General features: G+C 33.7%; 1 protein-coding gene across 14 annotated transcripts in view; it reads left to right on the plus strand.

Annotated features, from left to right (window-relative positions):
• Window positions 1-27818, plus strand: part of GPHN (gephyrin) — a 609565-nt gene that overhangs the window by 296208 nt on the left and 285539 nt on the right. For 8 of the 14 annotated variants that reach the window (XR_004620093.1, XM_034642048.1, XM_034642043.1 and 5 more), the window contains exons 5-6: window positions 759-797; window positions 24701-24795. Coding sequence is in view for 13 of the 14 variants with exons in the window: in XM_034642048.1 (XP_034497939.1) it covers window positions 759-797; window positions 24701-24795 (134 nt within the window). In the remaining variant the exon portion in view is untranslated. The remainder of the gene's footprint in view (window positions 1-758; window positions 798-24700; window positions 24796-27818) is intronic. The other 6 variants (XM_034642056.1, XM_034642052.1, XM_034642045.1 and 3 more) reach the window with 1 other exon arrangement.

The raw sequence follows: 27818 nt of genomic DNA on the forward strand, positions 1-27818 counted from the left end.
AATAAGAGAAAGAGAGAAGTCAAGTATAAGACCCAGGATTTTGACTTGGGCAATTGGAAAGATGGAGTTGCCATTTACTGAAATGGAGAAGACTGTGGGAACGGTAGGTTTGACGAGGAAGATCAGTTTTAATTTGGTCATGGAAACGAACTACTTTTAAATATCCAAGTGGAGATGTTAATTTAGCAGTTAGATGCATCTGGAGTTCAGAAGTGAAGGCTGGAGATACTTTTGTTAAAGTCATCAGCATCTTAATGGAATTAAAATCCATGACGATTGATGAGATCACCAAGGTATTTACTAGTATTACTATTTATTTATTGGTATTTCTGCCCTTGTTTTTTTTTCCTCATCCACTTTCAAAGAGGTAGGTAGTTTCTAGTAACCTGTCCCCTCTGCTCACTCACAAATAGCAGGGATCCCACTGAATCAGAAACCTGACCTACACAGGAAGTACCATTAGTTGGCCATCCTCAAATTTTGCCATGGTATAAACATGGGAGTGAATTTTCCCAAGTACCTCCTTGCTGGAAACTGTTTGCACTGGAGGTAAGTGTGAAAGGGGAGGTTGTGGGAAATGATGGGGTGAGGGCTTCCTAAACCTTTCCCAAATCTCAGAAATTGCTTGATTCTGAGGAATGGAGAAGGTTCAGGCTGGTTCTTATTTCCCTGAACCAGTTCATACAGCCCTAAATTTGACCTGCTTTCCTCAAACCGGGAGTCAGAAATCCCTTTTCTCTTCTGTTTTTCTGCTGCAGAAATTCCCAACATTCCCATTTTGTGGGCTCCAGAAAGGGGTAAGCGAAGACTTCAATCCCAGCCAATCATTTCCAGATTAATACTTTATAGTGTTTTGGTTTTTTTGGTTTCTTTTTTTTTTTTTTAATCATCATAAAGAATGCTTGGACCCATTTTTCCTATCCATTTAATTTCCTTGTGGATTGTTACGTATCTATGTTCTAGGATCATTCTGTATCCCTGGGCAATAGAGTTCAGATTCATCTGCTATTTCCATTTGTGTGCTATTCTCTTGTGGATTCACATATGCAGTTTATTGATGACTGTTTCCTAGATGGAAGAAACCCAATTCAGGAGACCTTTATTCTCGATTTCATCTTTTCCTGAATGGTGTTTTTGTTCCCCTGCTGACAGCTTTTTCCTACCCTACACAACTGCTTCTGATGATCTATCATTGCTTTTCTGCTGTTCTGTCTTACTGCTTTGACTGCCTTTGAGTTTTGCCTCTACTTTTTGCCCCACTTTACGCATCTGCTGAATGATTTGCATTCTTCACTTACTGGTACTTTGTCTATCAACAAATGGCCTGATACTGCCATATCCATCTGCAATTTTAGCATTTTAGACTACCCAGCACTGTTTATCTGCTCTCCTACCATTCTGTATCATGGCCTTCCAAGTGCTATGCCATCTGCTTGCTTGATCTTGCCCTGCCTAATCTATGCCTGTAATATTATAAGTAGGTTCATATTGTTTAGCACTTCTGCTACCTATCTCCACTTGTCTTATGCCACTAAGTTGGACTGCTAACTGAGTTTGCTTGACTACTGTCTCCTTTACCTATTTGCTACACATGGCTGCTCCATTAATTAACTTGGGACATTGCATTCATCTCCTCTGTACTCAGCTTTGCAACTTGCTGATCGGCTCCTATTGCCTCCTTTATACTTTTCTGCATCTGGTAAATCACTGGCATTGTTCCTCTGTTGTCTTGTAACCCTAATTAGATTTATTTCCAAGAAAAGTGTTGCCTACGTATTGTCCAAACATATCTTAGAAATAGGAAAATGCTTCACTATTTAATAGTCCAGTCCAGTTTACTTGTAAACTGACTTTTAAACTATCACCCATCCTTTCTGTTTTTTTATACAACTCCACGTTCTTCCCTTTATTTAGCAAGAGATTTTTTTTCAAATAATATATCATCTTTGCTTCAGTTGACCTTTCATATCATATATTATGTACTTTTGTTTCTTGTATATGGGATCTTTCAGTGATTTTCCATATATTATTTCCTAATTTATTTTCAAAGTTCCAGGGTTTCATGAAGATGAGTTACTCCTATTAATTTTATCCTTTTTAGTAAGACTGGAAGAATTTTTTAAAACTTAAAGTATCATCTCAAAAAATAATACATTTAGCTATAGTTCTTTGTGATTAGATTAAAGTAGCTTTCCACCTGCTCCATTTTTCCTTTGAAAATATCATTTCCCAGCCACCCCATAATTTATGTAATATCAGTTCTTTAGAGATCCCTTTGAAGTATTTATCTTTCCCTCCTTTTAGACTATATTTTCTTGTGTGTGGGTAAACTTTAAATTGACATTTTCCCATTATTTGCTAAGTACTTGACATCTAAAAAGAACTTGGAATACAAAATTATTTGGTTGAAGCTTGTTGTCTTATTTACTTATATTTAAATGAAAAACAAGATCAAACAAGAAGTGGAGAAGAATTTTGGTGAAACTTACAATTTCAAGAGTCTAAGGAGATTGAAAGTGGGGTATGTATGTGTGTATGAAAGTGCGTGTGTGTGTGCGTGTGTGTGTGTTTGTGTAGATTTGAAGTGTTCTTTGTGTGTATGTATCCACAACATCATTGTGCTTGAAGTGTGGAAAATTCTGAGTATCCATATTAAATTTTATTTTATTTTTATGAAAAATGAAATAGAAAAAGAAAAAGCTAAAAAGAGAGTGATAGATTTAGGGAATATAGAAAAAGGGTATGGACATTTTTTTCCTTTTCCTTTAACAACAGAGGTAAAATTCGTATGAAGAAAAAGGCTGCTGTAGGAAAGTCAAGAAAATCATTTCAGTAGCTTTTTTTTTTTGTGGCAAAATACACCTAATATAAAATTTACTGTTGTAAGTGTACAATTCAGTGGCATTAGTACATTTTGTACAACCATTACCACTGTTTCCAGAATTTTTTCATCATGCAAAACAGAAACTCTGTACCCATTAAACAGTAATTCCCCCATTCCTCTTTCCACCACCCCCTGGTAACCTCTGTTTTAGTATCTATCTCAGAATTTGCCTATTCTAAGATTTGCCCCATATTAGTAGAATCATACAATTTTTGTCCTTCTGTATTTGACTTATTTCACTTAACATAGTATTTTCAAGGTTCATCCATGTGGTAGCATATATCAGAATTTCCTTCCTTTTTAAGACTAATATTCCATTTATGTATATACTACAATTTGTTTATCTATTCGTCTGATGATAGACAACACTTAAGTTGATTCCATCGTTTGGCTATTTTGAATAATGCTGCCATTAGCATTGGTGTGCAAGGGTCTGTTTTTCTTTCCATTCTTTGGGTATTTACTTAGAAGTAAACTCCATAGCTTTTAATATTCTTATCTAAGAGGAAATTAAAGACCTCAGGAGAATTATTAAGTAACATGAAAGACGGTTAAGTCCAAGATATTGTATTAGGAGCAGAAGAAATTATAAACTTTTAGGAAGACACAGAAGACCAAGTGAGATTTGGGAGACCTTACATTCTAAGAAAGAAAGGGAGAATGAAATTGGACAGATGATTGATGTTTGAAGGACAGCAAAATGATTCTGAAGGACATTGAATAAAAAAAATATACCAACTTTTAAAGAAGCATTTGAAAGGCAAGGTTTAAATGAAGATAATGAGATTGAGATGAGGCCGTTAGGTTATGTTTAGAGGAACCAGCAATAGGAGCAGGAGTTCATTTTAAATTCACTGGTACTCAATTCTGGATACCCAGTTTTCTACCTATAGAGATTTTTCTAAAAAGATTCCTTTGACCTAACCCCCGGAGATTCTGATTCAGTAAGTTGGAGATATGGTTTAGGCAATGTGTGTATGCATGTGTATGTGTTTTAATCCACTGGTAAAACACAATGTGAGTTAAATTGAACTCTATACCATAGTGTCCTAGACCTTATAAGAGTTACAAAAGTTGGGAAGGATTGGTCTTTGTCTTCAAGGAGTTTAAAACTGAGGTAGTTAAATATGCAATAAAAATGGGTTTAGGGGCGCCTGGGTAGCGCAGTCATTGGGCGTCTGCCTTCGGCTCAGGACGTGATCCCAGCATTCCGAGATCGAGTCCCACATCGGGCTCCTCCGCTGGGAGCCTGCTTCTTCCTCTCCCACTCTCCCTGCTTGTGTTTCCCTCTCTCACTGGCTGTCTCTCTGTCACATAAATAAATAAAATCTTTTAAAAAATGGGTTTAGGAAAGAAGACTGTCAGTCCATTAAGTGATAATGTTTTCATCTGTTTACAATTTTTTGGTGATTTTACATACTTTGTCTGGGTTTTCTCAGCCAAGGTTTCTCATCTAAGCTATCAAACACAGAAAATGATTTGAGGGACTTCTCAATTTGCCCAAGAGTGGTACATAAACTAGTACTATTCTATATGCATAGGAGAGAAGTTAAGTCATTACTTCCAATAATTCTCTCAGAACCTATTTTAAAAAGGCTTGTTCTGTGCTATGTAGCTTGTCAGGAGGATGTAACACAAACATAAGGCCTTGTTCTCAAGGAGCTTAAATTCCAAAAGAGGGAAAAAGACATTTAACAAGAAAAATGCATTTCTAGTATTTCAAAATGTTGTTATTTTCTCCTAGTTCTTCAGAGAAAATGTTCAAGGCAGAGTAATTATATATAAGGAAATCCTTTCATTTCTTCTAAGCTTCAGTGATTCAGGAATAAGAATGTCTTCTATAATTTTAATGTCTCATCACAACTGAAGGATTCTGGTAGTAGTTTAAATGCCAATAAGGATCTCTTTAATTTTAAAACCTGGAGCATTTGGTAACAGTTAGTGATTTCATTGGTAGCTGTTAATAAACAGCATTATCTAAACCCAGTGTTATTAATTTTATATTGGAAGAGTAGAGAATGGCTAGAGAATAATTGATAACTAATGTTCAGGAGGTTTTTCTTGAATGTTATTGCAAGCACAATGAGGTATTCTCCTCTTGGGCATATAGCTATATACCAATTGAAAATGTTTGGGAATTTAATTTATTCTCACTGGCAACTAAAATTCATTTTAATTCCTGGTGTCAGAAGTTTCAGTCATATTCATTAGTTTTTATTATGACTTCAGTTAATTAGCCATTTGAATTAGGAATTTGTCCTCCCTATATTGATAGATGCCATCAAACTTGAGAGTAGTAAGCTTCATTCCCGTTGCTCACTAATTCACAATGATTGCTTTAAAGGAATCTCTTTAAAGTGCTATACCTAAGATAAGTTTTAGTAACCTGTTTTTTCCTTTCATCTCCTGAGGTCCTACTAAAGTTATTTTATCAGCACAGCTGAGGGAAGATCAAAGTTTTCATGTTAGGAGAGAAGCACCAAAATAGAAATTACATCCAGATTTAACTTGTTTTCTTAAAAAAGTGAATAATTTTAAAAGATTTTGCATCACTATTTATTCTGGAAAACATTTTTAGTGCAAAATAAAGATTACACAGAAATTTTAAGGTTTAAGATCTGGGATAAAGGAAAATATAAGTAACATTTTATTAAACTCATTTATTAGTAATAAATATACTTTTCCTTTTCTTGTGATCTCTGAAATTCGGTTTTTATTTTAAGGAAAGCTAAACTGAAAATAAAGTTATATAATGTGTTTCTTTTTTGTGAAAGTTAACTTGAAAAGGCAGTTTCCCTATCACACCCTCATTAGGACTCAGATCTTTTTTACATTTAATTACAAGAAAATCCCCTAAATTCCCTTGCTATCAGGAGATTCTTTGTAGGCAACTACCCCAAACAAACAAGTTGTCATTCTTTCCTGAAGACAATGGGACATATTCAGGACTTACAAAGGAAGATACAACTTCCTTACATAAACATTTTGGGGAAGTAGTTTTACTCCTTCCATTTTGAATATACACAGTGACAACAGCAGGCACTAGTAGCTAGTCTCTATGTCCCCCAATCTCTTTCTCTTCTCTTTGCTATCCCACCATCAAATAGTTCAATGTTGCTGGCAAAAATAATGTATTACACCTTTGGCATAGAGGTCCAGTGGAGTGAGAAAGATCATTGAGAGAAGTTCATTCCCTCATCTATGGCAACTATTTGATACAAAGATCCTTTATGTATATTGAATAGTGTTTAATTTCATGAATATCAAAATCAGTACTTTAAAGGTTCACTAGTTAGATATTTGAAAGTTTACGAAATACAAACCATCCCAAACATTTTATATTTATCTCTGAACACTTTTTAGATTTCTTATAATATTTCATCTTTATGAAGAAATAGAGATTATGTTCTATTCATGTCAGCAGTATAAAAACATCTTAGATGTTCAGGAATCAATTATTCTTTGGTTTGTTCCTAGCCATACTATAATAGTAGATATGGATTTACTTTGCAGTTAGAGGTAATAATCCCAATGTAGATATCTTAAGCAAATATTCTGAAAGAAAACATCTCTTATAAGTTAAATTTATATTTTCTCATTCTCAATTCAATGCCTTCTGGCTAAAATTAAAATTGATCTCGTGAGGAGGTAAAGGTAAAAAGCCTTTTCAGATACCTTCTCATTATGATGAGTTACTAAAAAATGAAAATTAAGACCATCTGCAGAGAGCTTCTATTTTATTAATAAGAAAATTTGTCTTCAAATTTCCATACCTCCCAGTTAGTGTTAGAATTTTAGGAACACAGTATAACATAGTATTTTGCATGTGATAAGTGTTCAGTAAGAGCATAAAATGTGGTGACATTTTTATTGTGACACGATATTTAAAATATTAAAGATGAGATTAAAGAAAATATATGGTCATTTAGGAGAAAGAAAAGGTGAAGATTTTTAAATGTTCATCTTGCCTTTTATTAATAACATTAAAACAACACCTGTGTTTTTTCTGAATATAGATTTCTGATCATACTGTTTTTTTTTTCCAAAAAAGAATTTGGGAAATACAAGAAGCAAAATGAAGTAAATAAAAATCATGAATAATCTTGACACCTAATTATTGCCTAGGGCTAATTGATTAGTCTTCATATTGGGTAACCATCATATATACAGGTTTATATCTTGGGTTTCTTAATAACATCATCCCAACTGTTATCATATCTACTAAAATTTATAGTTTATTTACTGTGTGCCTAGCATTATTATAAGCACTTTATATAATATCTTATTTAATTCTAATAACAAACCTACATGAGTACCACTTAAGAAAACTAGTTTTAAGAAAGATTAAATCATGAAATAACTTAACCCACATCACAGAGCTAGTAGAAGGTAATAGAATTTTAACTACATAGTCTTGACTCCACAGCCTTTGCTTTTTAACCACTCTCCTTTTTAGATAAATTAAGCTTTTTTCCATTTAATAGCTGTTCTACCAAAAAAGGGGGGGGATTGTCAATCACTACAGAGTATAAACAAGCTATGATTAATTTAAGTTCCCTGTCTTTTTTTTTTTTTAAGATTTATTTATTTATTTGACAGAGAGAGAGAGACAGTGAGAGAGGGAACACAAGCAGGGGGAGTGGGAGAGGAAGAAGCAGGCCCCCAGCGGAGGAGCCTGATGCGGGGCTCCGGGCTAGATCCCAGAACGCTGGGATCTCGCCCTGGGCTGAAGGCAGATGCTTAACAACTGAGCCACCCCGGCACCCCTAAATTCCCTGTCTTAACCATTTAGGCTCTTTCTTATTTCCAATATAAACATTCTTTTTATATAAATTGCCAAAAACATCTCTGATTATCACTTAGAAATATTTCCTTAAAATAGAATAACTGATTAAAAATTAAGTCTCATAATACATATTGCCAAAATGCCCTCTAGAACATATGTACATATTTATGTATTCATACTCTCAGTTTATGGAACTGAACATTCACTATCATTTGAATCTTAACTGTTTGATAGATAAAAAGTTAATGTTGTTCTTCTTCTTATTATTGTTGTTTACCTTTTATTTTAAGTTTACAAAAAGCACACAAATAGCATAGTTACAGCTTAATGGATTTTCAAAAAATGAACATACCTGTGTGACCAGCATGCAGATCAAGAAACCAGATTAAGAGCATCCCTGATTGTGCCCCCCTCTTGTGTCCCTTCAGTAACAGCCCATCCCTCAAGAGTATTACAGTTTTGACTTTTAGCATCATTGATTATTTTTGTTTTTTTAGTAAACTATACAAATGAAATCTTATACTGTGTAATCTGTTGTGTCTGGATTCTTTTGCTCAACATTATGTTTGTAAAATTGATTTGTTGCATGTAGGTGTTTGTTCATTATCATTACCATATAGTAATCCATTCTCTGAATATGCCAATATATATTAATCTACTGTAAAGAAACAATTGCTGAAATCCTAAGTCTGCCAATAGGTCAGTCTGGCTGCTGAATGGGTTTTGAAGGGGAACTGGCAAGAGAGAGCCTGGAGGTAGGTAAGGCCAAATGATGGACCCTCTCTGTGTCGTATAAAAGACATTGGGTTTTTTCTAGTAGAAAATAAAGATTTTTTTGAAAGATGTTAAACAGCAATGAATGTAGTGAGACCTTTGGCAGCAGAATAGAGGATGGGTTGAATGGAAATAAACTTAGCTATTAACGTTAATCAGGAGGTTACTGAAATATTCAAACAAAAGATGCTAAGTACCTAAGGGCAGACAAGGGTAGAAGGAAACAGATGACTTTCTGAGGGTAAAATTAGTAGCACTTTTTTACTAACTTGGTATGAAATTTGCAGATGGTAGTTTTCTGAGCCAACCTTCAAAAGCCTATGTGTGTTACTGAAATACAAAATCTGTACAGTAAAGAAAAATAATAGAATTCAATGTTAGCAATTAAAATTGAATTCAAAATAACATCCAAATTTATCTGTAGTGTTTGAACTTGTAGAAAAACATATATCATTAGTTGAGAATTAATAAATTGATGAAAATCTTCATGGAGAATCTGTAAGGATGTTGGCTGCAGTCTAGGACAAGTTTAGACTAATGGTATTAGCTTTTTATTTGTTTTCATTTTAATTTAAAATTTGTCACTTTTTTTCTGTTGTTTTGTATTTTCACTATTTTTATTTTATTTTTATTTTTCATTAAATTTGTACATTTAGTCATGAATAAGGTCGTTTTCAGCTCAGGAATAAAAATGAGACAAAAAGTGTGTGTGTTCGTGTGTACACCAAAAAGCAAGAGTTGAGAGAGGAAAGGAAAAAAGGACTTAAAATATTGTATCCATATAAATGAGAAAGAAACTGTCTGAGGAGTTAACAGAGTTCCCAGTTGTTATTTCTAGGTCGGCAGATTACTGCATTTTACTTTTGTTTGTGTATATATCCCTAGAGAGAATAAAGGCAGTGAGTCAGAAAGTTTCCCATAGTTACCAGGCAATAGCGTCACTTCAAAGATGTATTTATTGCTGAGACAGTGGTTAAGATAGTTGGCTCTTTGTGACCCAGAAAATGAGTGCAATTAGCTTTTGATAACAGAACACTACCTATCAATGTTTTTGAAGATGAACATCTCTAACATGAATTTTTTTAAAGTTGTAAACCCTTGATAGATATGATTATTCACCTAGAAAACCCAAAAGAATCCATTGAAAAAGTATTAGAATCAAGAGGAGTTCAGCATGGTGCTAAATAAAGAGCATTTTACTATATCTATATACTAATTATATCTATATACTAATTTACTTAAGTTAGAAAGAGCCATTAGAAAAAGTAACAGCAGGGGGGACTCATGGGTGGCTTAGTTGGTTAAGCATGTGACTCTTTATTTCGGCTCAGGTCATGATCTCAGGGTCATGAGATTGACCCAGCATCAGGCTCTGTGTTGTGTGTGGAGCCTGCTTACGATTCTCTCTCTCCTGCCCTCCTTCTGCCCCTCGCCCTCCCAAACCCTGGTTCATGCACTCTACCTCTCTCTCTCAGCTCATGCATGCTCTCTCTCTCTAAAAAAAAAGTAACAGAAAAAGATCTCATTTGCAATATCAGAAAAAGTAAATTTTATAATACTCAAGAATAAACTAAAGGAATTTGCCAGACCTGAATAAAGAAAACTTTATTAAAGGACATAAAATATAGCTTGAATGATTAGGAAGTTATGTCATGTTCTTAAAAGCAAATAGTTTTGTGAAATTGTCAGTTTACCTTAAGTGGATTGATGAATGTGATATAATTCCCAGTGGATTTTGGGGGGAATATACCAAGTTGATTTCTAAACATAATTTTAAAAGAACAAATTATGAAAATAGCTAGTGATTTATTTAAGTAAAACAATGAGAGGGCCTTAATCAAATGTAAGACGTAATATAAGGCACAGTGATTAAAGTATTTGGTATGTTACAGGAAAATAAAGTCAGAGATAAATGACACCAAATGATATTTCATTAACATAACTATGGATAAAATTGGAGTTTAACATATTATAAATGTGACATTTTAAGAAATTCAAGGAAAGAACGGTCAGTCAATAAAGGATGTTGAGAAAATTGGCTATCCATTTTGGTGGAGCTTGATCATGCAACTTAAACTATAGATGATTATGTATTTAAACATTAAAAACTATAAGTTTATGATTTAAAAATTAAGTAATTTTTATGATCTTCAGGTAAGAGAAACCTTTCTAGATGAGACATAAAACACAGAAAATATAATACAAGTATTGATAGAACTTTGTTTCGTTAAGCACTGGAAACCTCTTAGTGGAAATGCCAACTAAGCAAAAATTGTTACAAATGTTAAATGTTAAAAATTAATATTTGCAAGAGATTGAACTGCCAAAGTTTTAATATTTTTAGTACATAGAAATTTCTTAATAATTCAACAGGAAGAACATAGCCACCAATATAGAATAGCAGGCAAAAGATACAATCAGGCAGTTCGCAGTGGGAAAGAAGTAAATTGCTTTTAAATATGTGCTCATTGTAATTGGTAAGAAATGTAAAATTCAGGGGCGCCTGGGTGGCACAGCGGTTAAGCATCTGCCTTCGGCTCAGAGCGTGATCCCGGCGTTATGGGATCGAGCCCCACTTCAGGCTCCTCCACTGGGAGCCTGCTTCTTCCTCTCCCACTCCCCCTGCTTGTGTTCCCTCTCTCGCTGGCTGTCTCTCTCTCTGTCAAATTAATTAATTAATTAATTAATTAATTAATTAAAAATAAAAAAGAAATGTAAAATTCAAAAATATTGTATTGCTTTGTACACATCAGTTAAATATCTACTTAAAACAGAGATTGCCTGAAAGTGGCAAGGTTTGGGTGAAAAGACCATTGTTCGGAGTAAAAATTGCTACCATTTTTCTGTAGGGCAATCTTCAATGTATCAAAAAGTTCAGTGTAATGTTATAAAAGACATTAATTTTATAGGGAATAAAAAAGTTTACAAAAAAGGTACAGCCTGGAAAAATTATTGTTTTAGTACTTTGAAAAACCTTCCCACTGTAGAAAAATTTGATCCAGTTTAAAAGGAAATAATCTGTGAGGCATACCATGTAAAAGGACATATACTCTATCTTTCCCCCCAAACATACCATGAGTTGGAAGTCAAAGCAGATGGAGCAGGAGCCAGAACCATAGGAAACTGGGACTTTGGAGACAGAGGAGAGACTCTGAGGGACAGATGGCTATGGCTACACTATTGGTGAGACACTTAGGCTTGGACAAACAACAATATGTGAAATTCAGCCTGGGATTCCCTAAGTCTGGGAGGCTAAAGTGGACCCAGTCAGTACTTAAAGATACCCTGTAGTTAAAGGTAGAAGCAGAAATAAATTTTCACCAAAGGAAATTTTCCCTGCTTTAGGTAAGCTATACTCCAACAGATGAATATCAGCAAAACCATTAATCAGTAGGGGGACTGAAAAATTTGACAACTATAGAACTGTCAAATACAAAATATAGCACAGCCCAGAATTTGGTGACCATTATCATTCATTTTTCATACTAAGGAACTTTTGTTTAGGACTAATGCTAAACCAAACAGGATGCAGGCGCAAAAGAAGTATATCCAGCTATCCCTGACAAACCAGGATGTATGCTTAAAATACCTATGATGAAATCTTCAAAAAAACAAAGATACACAAAGATAAAAACATTATTTTTGAATGAGCAATTTGGGAGAAAATAGGACTCTCAGCAATGAGAAAATACAAGTTAAAATTTTTAAATCTGTGAACAGATGAAACAGCAGATTAGACCAGCAGAAGAATTAGCATCCTGAAATATGGTTCTGAGAAAATTACCTCATATTGGATCATTACATAGATAGATATTGTTATATAAACATGGGAAAAATACGAGGTATGAAGAAAGAAATGAGAAGGTCCAAACTACATTACATCAAAGCCCCAAAAGAAGAGAATGGAAGAAAGGCAATGATTACAGAGGTAATGGCTGTAAATTTACCAAACTGCTGAAAAAACATGAAACCACATTTCCTGGAGGTACAGTATAAATTGAGAAGGATAAATAAAATAAATTCATGGCTGAATACATTAAAGTGAAACTTCAAAACCAAAATAAAAGAGAAGATCTTAAAAGTAGCCAGAGAGAAAAGACAGATCACTTAAAAAGGAATGACAGTAGGCTTTTAAACAACATTGGAATAAAACAGAAAGAAAAATAATATCTTCAAAGTATTGAAAAAGTTATATCATAAATTATTTTATACAGGTTTTCATTTTGTGTTGTAAATATGTGAAGTGTCTACTTTGAGGTTCATAATATAATACAGAAACTTTTTCTAAAATTTTGGATAAAAAACAGACCATATTTATTAGGGAAACAATATATCAAATCCTGGGATGCCATCTACCTATTAAATTTGTGTTTAATATTAAAATTTCTTGATGAAGATAGTATATTTCAAAACTGAATTAAATAAGCATTGTATTATTTTCTCTTCCTAATGTATTCAGTATTGTCATTTTTTCTACTGCTACATGCCTGTTCACTTTTATGTTTTAGGCAACAACTTTTTAAAATCTTGTTTTATCACAAGGCACCTGGTGGCTCAATTGGTTAAGTGTCTGACTCTTAGATTCAGCTCAGGTCTTGATCTCACAGTTGTGAGTTCAGATCTTGTGTTGGTCTCCAAACTGGGCTTGGAGCCTACTTAAATTTAAAAAATAAATAAAAAATAAATAAAATATTTTATTGCATAGTAAAAATAGTATATTTTAATATAAGATAATATATTAAAAGTTTTGCTCCTCCCACATAATTTTACCTCTAACTTATAATAATCTTACTATTCCACTTAACTGAAAAACTCTGAAAAATCTTGAAACCAATCTGTAGGATGATCGTAATATGCCAGGATTGAAAACAATAGCCAAAACGTGGAAAGAACGCAAATGTCCATTAACTGATGAATGGATAAAGAAGATATGGTGTATCTATATAATGGAATATTACTCAGCCATCAAAAACAATGAAATTTTGCCATTTGCAATGATGTGGGAGGAACTAGAGTGTATTATGCTAAGTGAAATAAGACAAAGACAGATACCATATGATTTCATTCATATGTAGAATTTGAGAAACAAAACAGATGAACATAGGGAAAGGGAAGGAAAAATAAGGACAGAGAGGGAGGCAAAGCATAAGAGACTCTTAAATATAGGGAACAAACTGAGGGTTGCTGGAGGGGAGGTGAAGAGACTTAAATATAGGGAACAAATTGAAGGCTGCTGGAGGGGAGTTGGGTGTGGGGCTAGGGCATTTGGGTAATGGGCATTAAGGAGGGCACTTGATGTAATGAACACTGGATGTTAACTGACAAATCACCAAATTCTACCCCTAAAACTAATACTACACTGTATGTGAACTAACTCAAATTTAAATAAAATCTTGAAAAAAAATGCCAGGATTGAACTCACTCATTTTGGACTCTTAGGTTATAGTTATCTGTAGTTTAACCAAAAGCAGTATCCTTTTATCTTTAAAGATTTATGCCTGAATATGTCATATTAGACTCAAAACATTATAGTGTCTTATATTGCTCTGAGGTAACACTCAAGTAATTCTGAGATTGCTTTTCAGTTATGATAATGACCCTGATCATTTGTCCCCTGCTTTAATAATCTTAATCGCTTTTCACAGACTAATGTTTTGATTTCTACTAATTATTACTTATTTAGCTTCCTGACCTACCTCTCTCAATGACACAAGAACAACTCAGATTTAATCTCCATTTTTCTAACTAGTTCTAAGAGTAGACCTACATTTGCCCTATTTGATTTAGGCCAGATTTATTTTGAGGTGCTGGAAATGAATATATGTCATAATTTTATTCTTTTTTTCGGATTCCTTCCGAGTTTAAACAACTAATGTTTCTCTTTGATATCTTCTTGTCAGAGAGAGGTCAGGAAGATTAAGGAAAATATTCCTTACACTGACCCATCATTTTGTAATATAAAAAGCTTTAAAAAGATAGAGAATTTGATGAAACTGTGGTATCTGAAAATTATTCAGAGAAAATTACAAAATGTCTCATAGCTTCTGGGCAACTTGCATTAAGGAAAAAAAAAAAGCAAACTTGAAAACTAGGGCATGACGGAATCTAGTCTTGCCATTCAGCACATCTCCACCTATTTCTTTGTTTTCTGTCCTTTCCCTAGAGGCAAATTCTGTTAGGTATAGAAGTCTGCCCTTCCTATTGCAGTTTTGAGCAAAAGGCATTTCCATCTGCCCCACTTAATGTTCCTGTATTGGGTATCCTGTGCTCTTGGATACTTAATTTTTTATGTGAAAAGAGGACCCGAGTTAACCTGTTCGTAATTATCTTAATATAAAATAATATTGCTTGGTTACCAAATTTTTCAGGTTTGTTTAAAAACCTGAATTTAAAAAAAACTGATTTTTTTTTTTTATATATATCCTTTGTTGGTTGATTCTTGTGAATTTAGTTTGGCTCTTGCATAGCCTAAGCCACACTTAGGGGTACAATTTCTGGAGCCTATCATTGGGCTAAAATGGGCATCAAAGTAGCATTGAAAGAGGAAGGGCTATAAATGAACACCCTCATGACTGTGTGTGTATGTTGGTATGTGTGTTGTGTGTATGTTAGTAAGAATAATCACTTCTACCCATTCTGACTAGATGATGGGATTTGTTTAATGCCAGTAGATGCAACCAACTTCCTCCCACTCCTACCATCTGCCCTAATAAAGTCAACTGTTCAGTTTCCTATAGCCCTACTTGAAGAATTCATCCCAGTCCTAGAACATGTGTGCATTTTCCTCATTTTATGAAGTGTAATTTTTTTCTTCAGTTATGGACTTAATTTTGACTTTTCTTAAATCTCAGTCTTTACGGCTTCATTTGGATAGCAAACTACCTTATTATAAATACATAGTATGGATGTCCTGAAACACTCTGCTATCCTCAAACCTTAAATTACAGATCCTGATTTGGAGATACTAACCCAAATTCCACACCAAAAAAGTGTGTGTGTGTGTGTGTGTGTGTGTGTACAAAAGTCTATAAAAATTATGATTCCTTGGAAGAACCTCATAGNGTGGCAAAGGATAGCTACACCTCTTTTTAGAACAGTTTTTAAAAATTAGGCCTCTGATTATTTTTAAGTTTTCTTGTTAAGAGATTTTTCTTCCAATACAGTAAAGGTAAAGATTTTCCTTCATCTAACTTATGTCAATATTATTTAAATAAATAATGTCTTCTTCCTTTTATATTTCTTCCAGGTTGTAACTCATTGAATTTTTTAATCCATTCTTTTATGTGTGGATGCTCTTAAAAAGTAAATTTTTCTATGAAGTATAGTAATAGTTGATTGACAATGAATATGTTAAGACCTCTTGTGTTTAATATGAGCAGCAGAGCATTAACTTGAATTGAGTGGAACATTGCCTCTTTGTGTTACCCTATTTTTTACCATCCTGAGTCTTATTCCCACCCTGACAGCTGTTGTTTTTGCAGCTTTAATTTTTAGTGTATGCTTGTTAGGGAAATTTAAGCATTAATTTTGAAGTTATGGACACATTTTTTCATCTTTGCTTAGGTACATAATTGCATTGCTGTTTTCTTTCTAAGTCTTTTCTTTCTTTCTTTCTTTCTTTCTTTCTTTCTTTCTTTCTTTTTTTTCTTTCTTTCTTTCTTTGAGAGAGAATGGGGCAGGGAGCAGACGGAGAGGAACAAGCAGGCAACGCACTAAGCACAGAGCCTGATGTGGGGCTTGATCCCACAACCCTGAGATCACATCCTGAACCAAAATCAAGAGCCAGGCACTTAGCTGACTGCGACACCCAGGCTCCCACACCTTGCTGTTTTCTATTGGACTTAGGCAAAAGCATAAATCAAGAGGTGCTATTAGCTTTTTTTCCTTCAAAGGTATTTTCTATCTTCTCACATTCTTTTCCCGGTCTCCTTCAGAGGTATGGTAATGTCCAAGGCTATCTTCCTGGTAATCAGTGTCTTCAAAACTGCTGCTCTTGATAATTCTTCATTAGGTTTTCAAGATTGTTGCTGGCATTTTGCATTCTTCAGACATCTTGGTAATTCATACACATTCAAAAACAGACATACTCCTCTCATAGCTTCTATTCTGCACTCTTTCTGATAGAACTAGTCAGTTTTCACAATTGCTTTGGCTATAACAATTTATACAACATAGGTGACTTTAGATTTGTGTTTTAGTATAAATAATAGTACCCAACATTTGTTAAGTATTTGATGTGTATTAGGAATGATACTAATTATTTTATATGTTTTATTGTATTTAAGTAAAGGAAAAAAAATCATTCCTGTGTCTGAATAGGGTGCAATGTCTTACAAACTGAAAACATACAGTAATAGATTAATGGATTAAGTTCAGAATTGGAATCTGTAGGTCTGAGTTCCTTTCTGGGGTTTTCTATTGATTTACTCAGTGGCATTGGATTAGTCAGAGAATTTATGAAAAGAGAAATAATAAATCTCTGTATTATGTAATACAGGATTATGTTAACTATTGAAATAGAAAATATCAGTAGGTATTTTTTTAAAAGCACCATAAATAAAAACTTAATAATTATTGAATTATGTAGTTAAGAAATACTACTCATGTTTAGCTCTCCAGTGTAGTAAATAAGAGAAATAAGAGCCTTTGTCAGAGCGTTATAAATTTAATGTAGTGTATGTTATTATACTAGCATTATATTGTGACATCCTTTCAGTTAGCTAAAAATGTTTTATAGTGTTAACATTTTAGTTTATAAGAAGAGTATCAAATATCATTACCCCTTTTTACAAATGGAAAACTGAGAGATAGATAAATTTCCAGAGGCATAAAAACATAAACTGTTATTCATTTAATATGTGAACAATGAATGACTATTACATTATAGATGATAAATAAAAAGCCTGATCATAAACTGAGACATTAGTAGCTTTATATCAGTCTTTAGATGAGCAGAACTATAGAGGAACTTGTTTCATTCAAGCTGCAGCATGCCATAGGCTCCAAATACTTAAGTGTATACATTTTTCACTCATCTTTACTAATGGAACTCCTGCTTAGTTAAGTTTATCTCAAAACAACAGAAATATTGGATTTCTTTCTTTTTAGGAAGGACTTATTCATTTTCTTCTTTCCCAATTGGCTTCTAATTTTAAAACTGGGGGTGGCATGAGATGACAACACTTTATAATGATAATTAAAATAGAAAGGAGCTGTTTTTTGCTTTTTTCTCTCTTCTCAGCAGTTCTTCCACCATCCCACTCCTTTACTTCACCTATTTCTTGTTCCTCTCACTTTATCACATGTGCCTGTTTTGGTGAGAATCTAGTTTTGTAGAATGAGAACTTTAAACGTGATAATTACATGTTCTTAATGTAGGTACTATATAAAGAGGCCACAGTGAGAATTATCACATCTTAGGGCAAAAGAGCAAAGTTTTAGACTTTCTAAAATCAGTTGGCAGTGAGCCATTTGCAAGTAGTACATACAGGCCTAAAGAAGGAGCTTCTTTTATTCTTGATTAAGATGTTTAAGCACAGTTAGTTATGTTATATGATTATTAAAACTTAAAAAAAAAACTTGCATTGCTTTAGGTATACCAAGTAATTATGTGTCATCATTAACAAAGTAGAAATTCAATGTATACCAACTACATTAAAAAAACAAACTCCAGAGTAGCTGGAATAGAGACTGGGTTATGTTCTCACTAGACTAACCAGAGAGCCCCCTTTTAGTATAATTTCAAATTGTATCATCTTTCAACTTCACCATTCTTCAGATTTGAGAAACAGGATATTTTCCTATATCTATATGTCAGCTTTTGAGGAGCATGAATGAGTAACATTTTTTTCTAAATAGATTAAAAGACATATGTAGGAGGGCCTGGGTGGCTCAGTTGGTTAAAAGCTCCTGCCTGCCTTCAGCTTAGGTCATGCTCCCAGAGTCCTGGGATTGAGCCCCACATCAGGCTCCCTGCTCGTCTCCCCCCCCCATGCATTCTCTCTCTCTCTCTCAAATAAATAAATAAAATATTAAAAATAAATAAATAAAAATAAAAGATATATGCAACCAACACTTTTAACTTTGCAACTTTCTTTTTACACAGTGAGTTATTTTTCACATTATTTTCCTCCTTTATCTAAACATTAACTTGATAATTTTTTTAATTTTTCACATAATGCCAAAAATGAATAAATGTATATTACAGATATAAAAAATTCTAATAATCCATAGAAATCTCACTATTCCTTCAACTTTCCCTGCAATAAGATGTAAAGTAGAGCTATTTATATAAGTGGGATATGAAAATAAGTATTCTCATGAAAATCTCTTATAAAAATAATTTTCTTATCTGAGTTCCTTGATTTTTTGTTTGATAATTTGATTATCTTCTCCCTCTGCCCCTGCTCGCTTGCTCTCTCTCCCCTTCTCACTCTCATTCTTGCTCTCTCTCACGCGCTCTCTCTCTCTTGCTCTCTTTCTAATAAATAAAAATTTTTTAAAAAATAATTTTAAAAAATAAATAAATTCTTTTGTTGAGCCATATGAATTGGTTGGCTTGCTTTAGGGGCCATGCTGTACAAGAAATACTTATCTTTAAACATTAGAACCTTACTTAGCATGGTGATTGTTAACTCTGTGACACATAATGGGAACTGAGTTTCAGCTGTGGGACTCTTGGCGTCTCTGCAAAGTATATGTTCATTGAATGGAATGGAAGATGACACTGCTGCAGTACTTAAATTTTTACTCTTTTTTTGGTGTGTGTTTTCTCTGTACAATTAAACTGTCTCCTTTGATCTTTCATCTTACCAAGAGCTTATTTAAACACTGTGTAACTTTAACTGAAAAACAAAATGGGAGTATCTCCATTTTGAAAAGTTTTCTACTTCTTCCAGGAATGGAAGAAAATGTAAATATTTAAGAAGGCTAAAAACTCTGAGGACAAGAAATACATAAATAAGATCATATCTTCCAAGTAAAACTGAGATAACTACCTTCATTCCCTGGTTGCGTCTTCTCCTGTGTAACAGTAGCCTTTACCAGACCACGTAGTCACATGTTATGATACACTGATGTGTTATGATTGGTTGAAAGGTGTTTGCAACTAATTTAAAATTAACAAAATATGCAAATGAATATTTTAATTAATTAAAATAAATTCAAGGCTGCCCGTAGAATAATGTGACTCTTCCATTCTGCTCTGTTTCTTAAATCAGAGAAGAAAGGAGTAGATTTATAGCTGGTGCTCCTTGAGTAGCCCTAGGAGTTCGTCATGTACAAGTTTTATCCATCATATGTAGTCCTGAGAAAAGAAATACATTAAAGATAGCTTCTTTGTACCATAGGATAATTACAGAGGCAGGCTCTGAGTGGTTAGTTTATTATAACTCTATTTTAAAGTGTAAAACAAAATTAATGTGTTTGCCCTTTAATCAATAAAGTAAGGAAAATTTAATTTGCTGTCATTAAACTGCCTATTTTTTACCTAATTTACCTCCTCAGTAGGTCTATATTTACTCTGATAAGGACTCCACACATTTATTTCAGTCTACTTTACAAAGTTGAATATAAGATAATCATGAAGATTAGATCAAGTGGCACACATTATCATTAATCTGCCTCATTCCTTCCATCTGCAGTGTGTTTTTCAAAGTGTGGTCCTTTGATCAGCATCACAAGCAGAACCTGGAAACTTGTTAGAAATGTACATTTTTGAGGACCCAACCAGACTTTGTGATCAAAATCTCTGAGTGGGACCGAGCAATTAGTGTTTAACAAGGCGTGTGGGAGATTCTGATGCATACTCAAGGTTGAGAACCACTTTTTTAACCATATCCTACCTTGATAGAGTAATGTTATTAATAACATTATTAGTAACATTATTAGATGGCGTTTCAAAGATAGTCTTTGTTATTTAAGATTATTTAATCAGTAGAGGGTACTGCAATAATTGTTAGGAGGAAATTTTATTAAATCTATATAGTCAAGTGACAAGCATATAAATATTAATATATAGATTATGCTCTGTTGACAAAAATATGTCTAGAAAAATAAATAAAGTGCTATACTAAGTGGTTTTTCACAGTCACCATGAGTCTAAGGAATTTCTGCACATTTACATGTGGCTAATATGTGCCCTGTACATATTTAAACATCATTGTCTGTTGGCAATAACATTTTTTAAGATTGTTTTTCCTGTGAAATTAAAATGGATCAGAATTTCACTGACAAGTTCTCTGGGCTATAAAATCATTGTTTATGACACGCTTTTTTTGCAAATTGAACAGTCTTTGAAGCACTTTCTGAGTTTAATGTTATCTTGAAAGTGTCACTGATAAAAAGATCACAATAAGTGATTTTCCATAGGAGGTTTCATAGTTTAGAAAGTATTTAACAACTTTGATAGTTTAAAAAGTATTTAGAAGTTAAAGATGAAATGTTTTATTTAAAGAGAATGGCTAAATCCAATTAAACCTTTATTATTTGGCACTCTAGTAGTTCCGAAAACGTTATATCTGAAGTAGGAATATAAACTTCTGCTCTTGCTCAAGGAAAAAAATATTTGATAAATAAATAATGTATAAGAAAGTTGGAAACAATTTTAAGCTAATTTAGAAAAGTTTCAAACTTTTGATAGCATTCTTTTTTGCCATTGATTATAAATAGCCTATTGATAATGAATGCTTGTTATCTATTCATAAACAGACACAGGTAAAGCTGTACTTATTAAAACCATTCTTCTGTTTCTATTTTCTAACAATTTAGACAGTTTTTTCCCATTTTATTCTAAATTGAGTTTTATTCCCTTGCTCTTTGCCTTCTAGTTGTATCTTTTCATTTATGGTTTATAGATGTTTTTACCTAGCTCTTACCCTCCTGTCCATCTTCCAATTTCAGCACTTCATTTGGTTGCTTGTTCCCTTAGATCTAGTATTTCAGTATTCTGATCCCTGTTCCCCACTTGCCAGTGTCCTTACATTCAGGTTCTTGCTGTCCGTTCTCTTTCCCCTCATCTTTGCTTCTCAACCACTGTTTTCTAGGTTTGGTTTCTGGATTTTTGTATTGTTCCTGTTCTCTAACTGGTATAATCAAAACTGCAAGGATATAAGGAGAATTGGAAAGAAGAGGCATAAAGAGAATTGACATGTATTGAATGCCTATTCTATGCTAGGTGATTTAATTCTCATAAGATTTAGGTAGGTTTTATTATTTTCTCCATTTTATTCATAAGTACACTGAAGCTCCAAGAGGTTAAATATTTTGTTCTAATTCACAGAGAAGCTAAGTGATACAGCTGGGTTTCAAACCTGTATTGGTTCATTTATTCATCATTTTATTCAACAAATATTTATTGAGTACATATACTGTATGTTGGGCACTGTGCTAGGTGCTGCAGCCCATCCAGCTGTTGCTCTCATGAAGCTTAACTATGTGGTGGCATTGTTTGATTTCACAGAGGGTGACCTTTCTGCTATACCAAACAGCTTTAGAGGTAGAGAAAATAAAAAGGAAATAGAAGGGTTCTGATATTTTATGGAAAATCTATATTTGATAGATGTCAAAAAGACTATTTTGTGCATTATTTAGAAATCTTATTGAAGAGGTTGATTTGTATCTAGTCCTAGAAAGAGTCTGACAACTTCAGCACTCACCGCTGTAGACACTAGTGCCTTTTAGTGGCATCAGCACAGTATATCTTTTCCTTTTATATTCTCAAATAAAGAAAATTTGTGGCTATAGGCCCAAATTATCTAGAGGGCTTCATCATTAATTGTCCTCCCTAAATTATGTTTAGAAAAAGATGAAGACTTCTGTGTAAAGAATACATTTTTTCATCCATCCATCCATCATCCATACAGTCATTAATACTCTGGAAAATATTTAGGATGGTTTACCCAAATACATAAAACACAACAGAACTTTTAATAAGATAAATGTAGGCAAGGAAAAATAAGATCAAATTAAGCTGTGTTCTGTACTAAAAGCTATCCACAGATTTGTCTCTGTTTTCAAGGGTTACTTGATTCACAAGCATTATAATTTTTTTAAAAAGACAAAAAAAAAAACAACAACAAAAAAAACTGGTGGCACAGAGTACCCATTCCTAGATATGACATTTAAGAGAAAGTTTCTCCAATAGCTCCTCCTAAAGAGAATCACAGAGAAATGTGGTGTACAATGGCCTCAAATACTTCCTAATATAAATAAGAGTTTCACTGAGCCATTTCATCGGATCCACTCACATACAGCAAAACAATTCTTTGAAAAGTGAGAAAAGGCATTCTAGGTAGATCACTGTGGCCCAACCAAATCCGGTGGTGTATTTTAGAGAATCTATAGAAATTGGTAAATTGCATGTCTTGTAGGTAATTCTCATATGTAATTCATCAATCAGGTTTTTCATGTAGTAGGTGAAACTGAATTTACACACTCTTAGAAGTGTGTTTTATTCACTATTGTAATATCAATGCCTAGAATAATACCTAGTACATAGTAGATGCTTAATAAATATTTGTTGTATGGATGGATAAATGTTGTTATTTGAAGTATCTGTTTAAGCTGTTTAAGTGAAAGACTTCTTCTCAGCTATTTATATTTTTTTTTCATTTTCCCTTAAATAAAGTGTGCTACTATACTTTGGAGTACTTCATCTTTACGTGATCCCAAATTCATTAAATGTTGAACATTGCTTATGTGACTTTTTCAAGCAGATAATTGAATATTAGCCCTATTGAAAGAATTCTTTTAAGATTGTTCTCCATAATACTACATACTCGATTTTTAAGACTCTAAGATTTTACAGTCTCTAAGAAAAAGACGTAAACATCAATAAAGCAGTTGGTAATATAGAAATAGTGTTTCCTCTCAGGAGACCTCAAAATCATACCAGGTAGTTTGAATTTGGAAAACAACAGATAGATTCTGAATAATGCTAGCTTGACATCTTTTAGCTGTATATTTAAATGAAAGTAATTAATTCCCAAACTTAGGAATTTAAGAATTTCTTAGAGAATTTAAAAATTCTCTATTTTTAAGGCAGGTTTTATTGAAAAGCATAATGGTAGTGTTAATAGTTCTTTAAAATTTCTGCCATTGATAAATATTGCATTATGCTGGGATTCAGTGGACCAGTAGATCACATTAATTCTGGTAATCCTTTATTCTATATAATTATATGGTATTAAATAACTAATTTATATGCATCTTAAAAGTTTATAACATCAACCAGCATCTAACACATACTTGATGCATTTTTTTTGCCAAGTCCTTAACCTAAATTTTGCCCAGAGCTACAGTCTTATTTAGTATTATCCCTCTACTTCTAATAAAATACTTAAAAAATCAACCTTTCTCTATATTCCTCCATAGCATTTTATTTCATTTGCCTTTCTTCTTATTTACTGGAATAGTTTATTTTGCAAGCTTTATTCCTATATTGCTCCCAATTATTGTAACCTGTTAACATCTATAGAAATAGAGGATTCGGGATGGATTTGATCATGTATTCCACTCATAACTTTTAGCCTAAAACATATCTTTACCATCACAATATAAATATATACCTATTTTGATTGACCTTTAGAAAATGAGATTTCCCTGTCTTCATTCTCTTATTTCAGGTTTAACTTACACACTTATCTTAAGAACGCCCTATCTTAAAACTTATGTTGTATAGTGGAATCCTGCCACTTCATTGATTCTTTTTTAAAATAATTAGATAGTTAATTTGTATTGAAAATATAAAGATGGTAAATTGAGTTTTTCTCCTACCCAATACATGAGAAAGTTGACGTGGTGACTTCCTGAGTTCGTTTTAATTATGTCATAAAATCATAGAGCTGGGAGAGATAAAAAATGATCTCAGGTTTTAGGGATTAATTATTTCATGTGTAATAGTCAAAAAGTACCCAGATTTCTTGCCCTATCAAAATCTATTGAGCTGTTATAGCAATCTAAGGCTACATCTTAAAATTTAGATTATCAGATGAGACTTCTATCAAATACCTCTGAGTATAAGAGATAAGAGAAAAGTCTGCTAATATATAAAATTTCCCTGGATGTCCTGGTTCTCAGCTTTTATTCACTCGTCCCAAAGAACTGAGTCTTGATACTTTAAAAACAATATTTGGGGAACTACAAAGTGTGGTCTATAGAAAGCATGATTTATAATTATTTTTAAGTTAATTTCACTACTCTGCCTTCCTTCTTTTTGGCTAATTTCACTCAGTCTGCTATTTAATCTTTAATTACAGGCCACAAAAGAAGTAATAGAACGGGAAGCGCCAGGGATGGCCCTGGCAATGCTGATGGGATCACTTAATGTTACACCTCTGGGCATGCTCTCTAGGTAAGAAAGTCACTAACATGTTGCAAAGAAAATTAATTCAATACCACTAATCACTACAATAGACTGATAAACATAAGAAACTTCAGTAAATAACACTTAAATTTGCTCCCTTTTTTTCCTCAGAGTTAAGAGTCTTAGTATCCGGTCTAGTTAAATCTTCACCATTTTCCTTCAATTTTTTTTTTACATTGTGTTTAAACTTTTAGAAAATATTATACTTTGCTAAAAGGTGTCAATCCTAACCCAGAGGAGAGTCCAGTTTATTAAGATTTAAATTATTTTTGTATGTGATTATTTGTAATCATCAATTAATATTCATTAATTGTCATCAAATGGTAATTTAATAAAACAGTGGAGGTTTTTTTCCAAAAAGTTATTCTCATATGTTAGGATATGTAAATAGGCATATTCATGGGTGGTCATAAAAAGAAGCTGAATTAATAGTATATTAGTAGTATATTAAGTTAGTATATTTAAAACTATGCCTTTGTTGACATAGATGTTGACATCTATTCTTGTGTGATGTTATTGTTTTAGTAACTCTTAGATTAAAATCTCCTTTAATGAGGACAACATACATCATTTATTTTTTTTAATATTTTTTTATTATATTATGTTAGTCACCATACAGTACATACCTGCTTTCCTGTGCAAAGTTCGATGATTCATCAGTTGCGTATAACACCCAGTGCGCCATGCAATATGTGCCCTCCTTACCACCCATCACCAGTCTATCCCATTCCCCCACCCCCCTCCCCGCTGAAGCCCTCAGTTTGTTTCTGAGTCCATAGTCTCTCATGCTTCATTCCCCCTTCTGATTACCCCCCCCTTTATTTATCCCTTTCTTCTCCTACCACTTCCTAGTTCTTATGTTCCATAGATGAGAGAAATCATATAATAATTGTCTTTCTCTGCTTGACTTATTTCACTTAGCATTATCTCCTCCAGTCTCGTCCATGTTGCTGCAAATGTTGAGAAATCGTTCTTTCTGATAGCTGAGTAATATTCCATTGTATATATGGACCACATCTTCTTAATCCAGTCATCTGTTGAAGGGCATCTCAGTTCCTTCCACGATTCAGCTATTGTGGACAATGCTGCTATGAACATTGGGGTGCATATGGCCCTTCTCTTCACTACGTCTGTATCTTTGGGGTAAACACCCAGTAGTGCAATGGCTGGGTCATAGGGTAGTTCAATTTTTAACATTTTAAGGGACCTCCACACTGCTTTCCAGAGTGTCAGTACCAACTTGCATTCCCACCAACAATGTAGGAGGGATCCCCTTTCTCCACATCCTCTCCAACAGTTGTTGTTTCTTGCCTTGTCTATCTTTGCCATTCTAACTGGCGTAAGGTGGTATCTCAGTGTGGTTTTGATTTGAATTTCCCTGATGGCTAATGATTTTGAACATTTTTTCATGTGTCTGTTAGCCATTTGTATGTCTTCATTGGAAAAGTGTCTGTTCATATCTTCTGCCCATTTTATGATTTGTTTATTTGTTTCTCGTGTATTGAGTTTGAGAAGTTCTTTGTAGATCTTGGATACCAGTCCTTTATCTGTGGTGTCCTTTGCAAATATATTCTCCCATTCCGTGGGCTGTCTCTTAGTTTTTTTGACTGTTTCCTTGGCTGTGCAGAAGCTCTTTATCCTGATAAAGTCCCATAAGTTCATTTTATCTTTTATTTCTCTTGCCTTTGGAGATGTGTCGTGAAAAAGGTTGCTCTGGCCGATGTCATAGAAGTTGTTGCCTATGTTCTCCTCTAGAATTTTGATGGATTCTTGTCTCACATCGAGGTCTTTCATCCATTTGGAGTTTGTTTTTGTGTATGGTGTGAGAGAGTGGTGAAGTTTCATTCTTTTGCATGTAGCTGTCCAATTTTCCCAGCACCATTTATTGAAGAGACTGTCTTTTTTCCACCGGATGTTTTTTCCTGCTTTATCAAAGATTAGTTGCCCAAAGAGCCGAGGGTCCATTTCTGGGTTCTCTATTCTGTTCCATTGGTCGATGTGTCTGTTTTTGTGCCAGTACCATGCTGTCTTTGTGATCACAGCTTTGTAGTACAGCTCGAAATCCGGCATTGTGATGCCCCCAGCTTTGTTTTTCCTTTTCAACAGTTCCTTGGAGATTCGGGGCCTTTTCTGGTTCCATACAAATTTAAGGACTATTTGTTCCAGTTCTTTGAAAAATGTCCTCGGTATTTTGATCGGGATAGCATTGAAAGGGTAGATTGATCTGGGTAGCATGGACATTTTAACTATGTTAATTCTTCCAGTCCATGAGCATGGAATATTTTTCCATCTTTTTATGTCTTCCTCAATATCTTTCAAAAGTGATCTATAGTTTCTAGGATATAGGTCCTTTACGTCTCTGGTTAAGTTAATTCCAAGGTAACGCATGGTTTTTGGTGTTATTGTAAATGGGATGGATTCCCTAATTTCTCTTTCTTCAGTCTCGTTATTCGTGTATAGAAATGCAACTGATTTCTGGGCATTGATTTTGTATCCTGCCACCTTACTGAATTGTTCTATAACTTCTAATAGTTTGGGAGTGGATTCCTTTGGGTTTTCCATATAGAGTATCATGTCATCTGCAAAGAGAGACAGTTTGACTTCTTCTTTGCCGATTTGGATACCTTTGATCCCTTTTTGTCTTCTGATTGCTGTTGCAAGGACTTCTAGTACTATGTTGAATAATAGTGGCAGGAGTGGGCATCCTTGCCGTGTTCCTGATCTTAAGAGAAAGGCTTCCAGCTTTTCCCCATTGAGAATGATATTTGCTGTAGGCTTTTCATAGATGGCTTTTATGAGATTGAGAAATGTACCCTCTATTCCTACACTCTGAAGGGTTTTAATCAGGAAAGGATGCTGTATTTTGTCAAATGCTTTTTCTGCATCAATTGAGAGGATCATATGGTTCTTGAGTCTTTTCTTGTTGATATGATGTATCACATTGATTGATTTGCGAGTGTTGAACCATGCTTGCATCCCAGGTATGAATCCCACTTGGTCATGATGGATAA

This window comes from Ailuropoda melanoleuca, chromosome 14 (assembly GCF_002007445.2).
Source record: "Ailuropoda melanoleuca isolate Jingjing chromosome 14, ASM200744v2, whole genome shotgun sequence".
Classification (NCBI taxonomy): domain Eukaryota; kingdom Metazoa; phylum Chordata; class Mammalia; order Carnivora; family Ursidae; genus Ailuropoda; species Ailuropoda melanoleuca.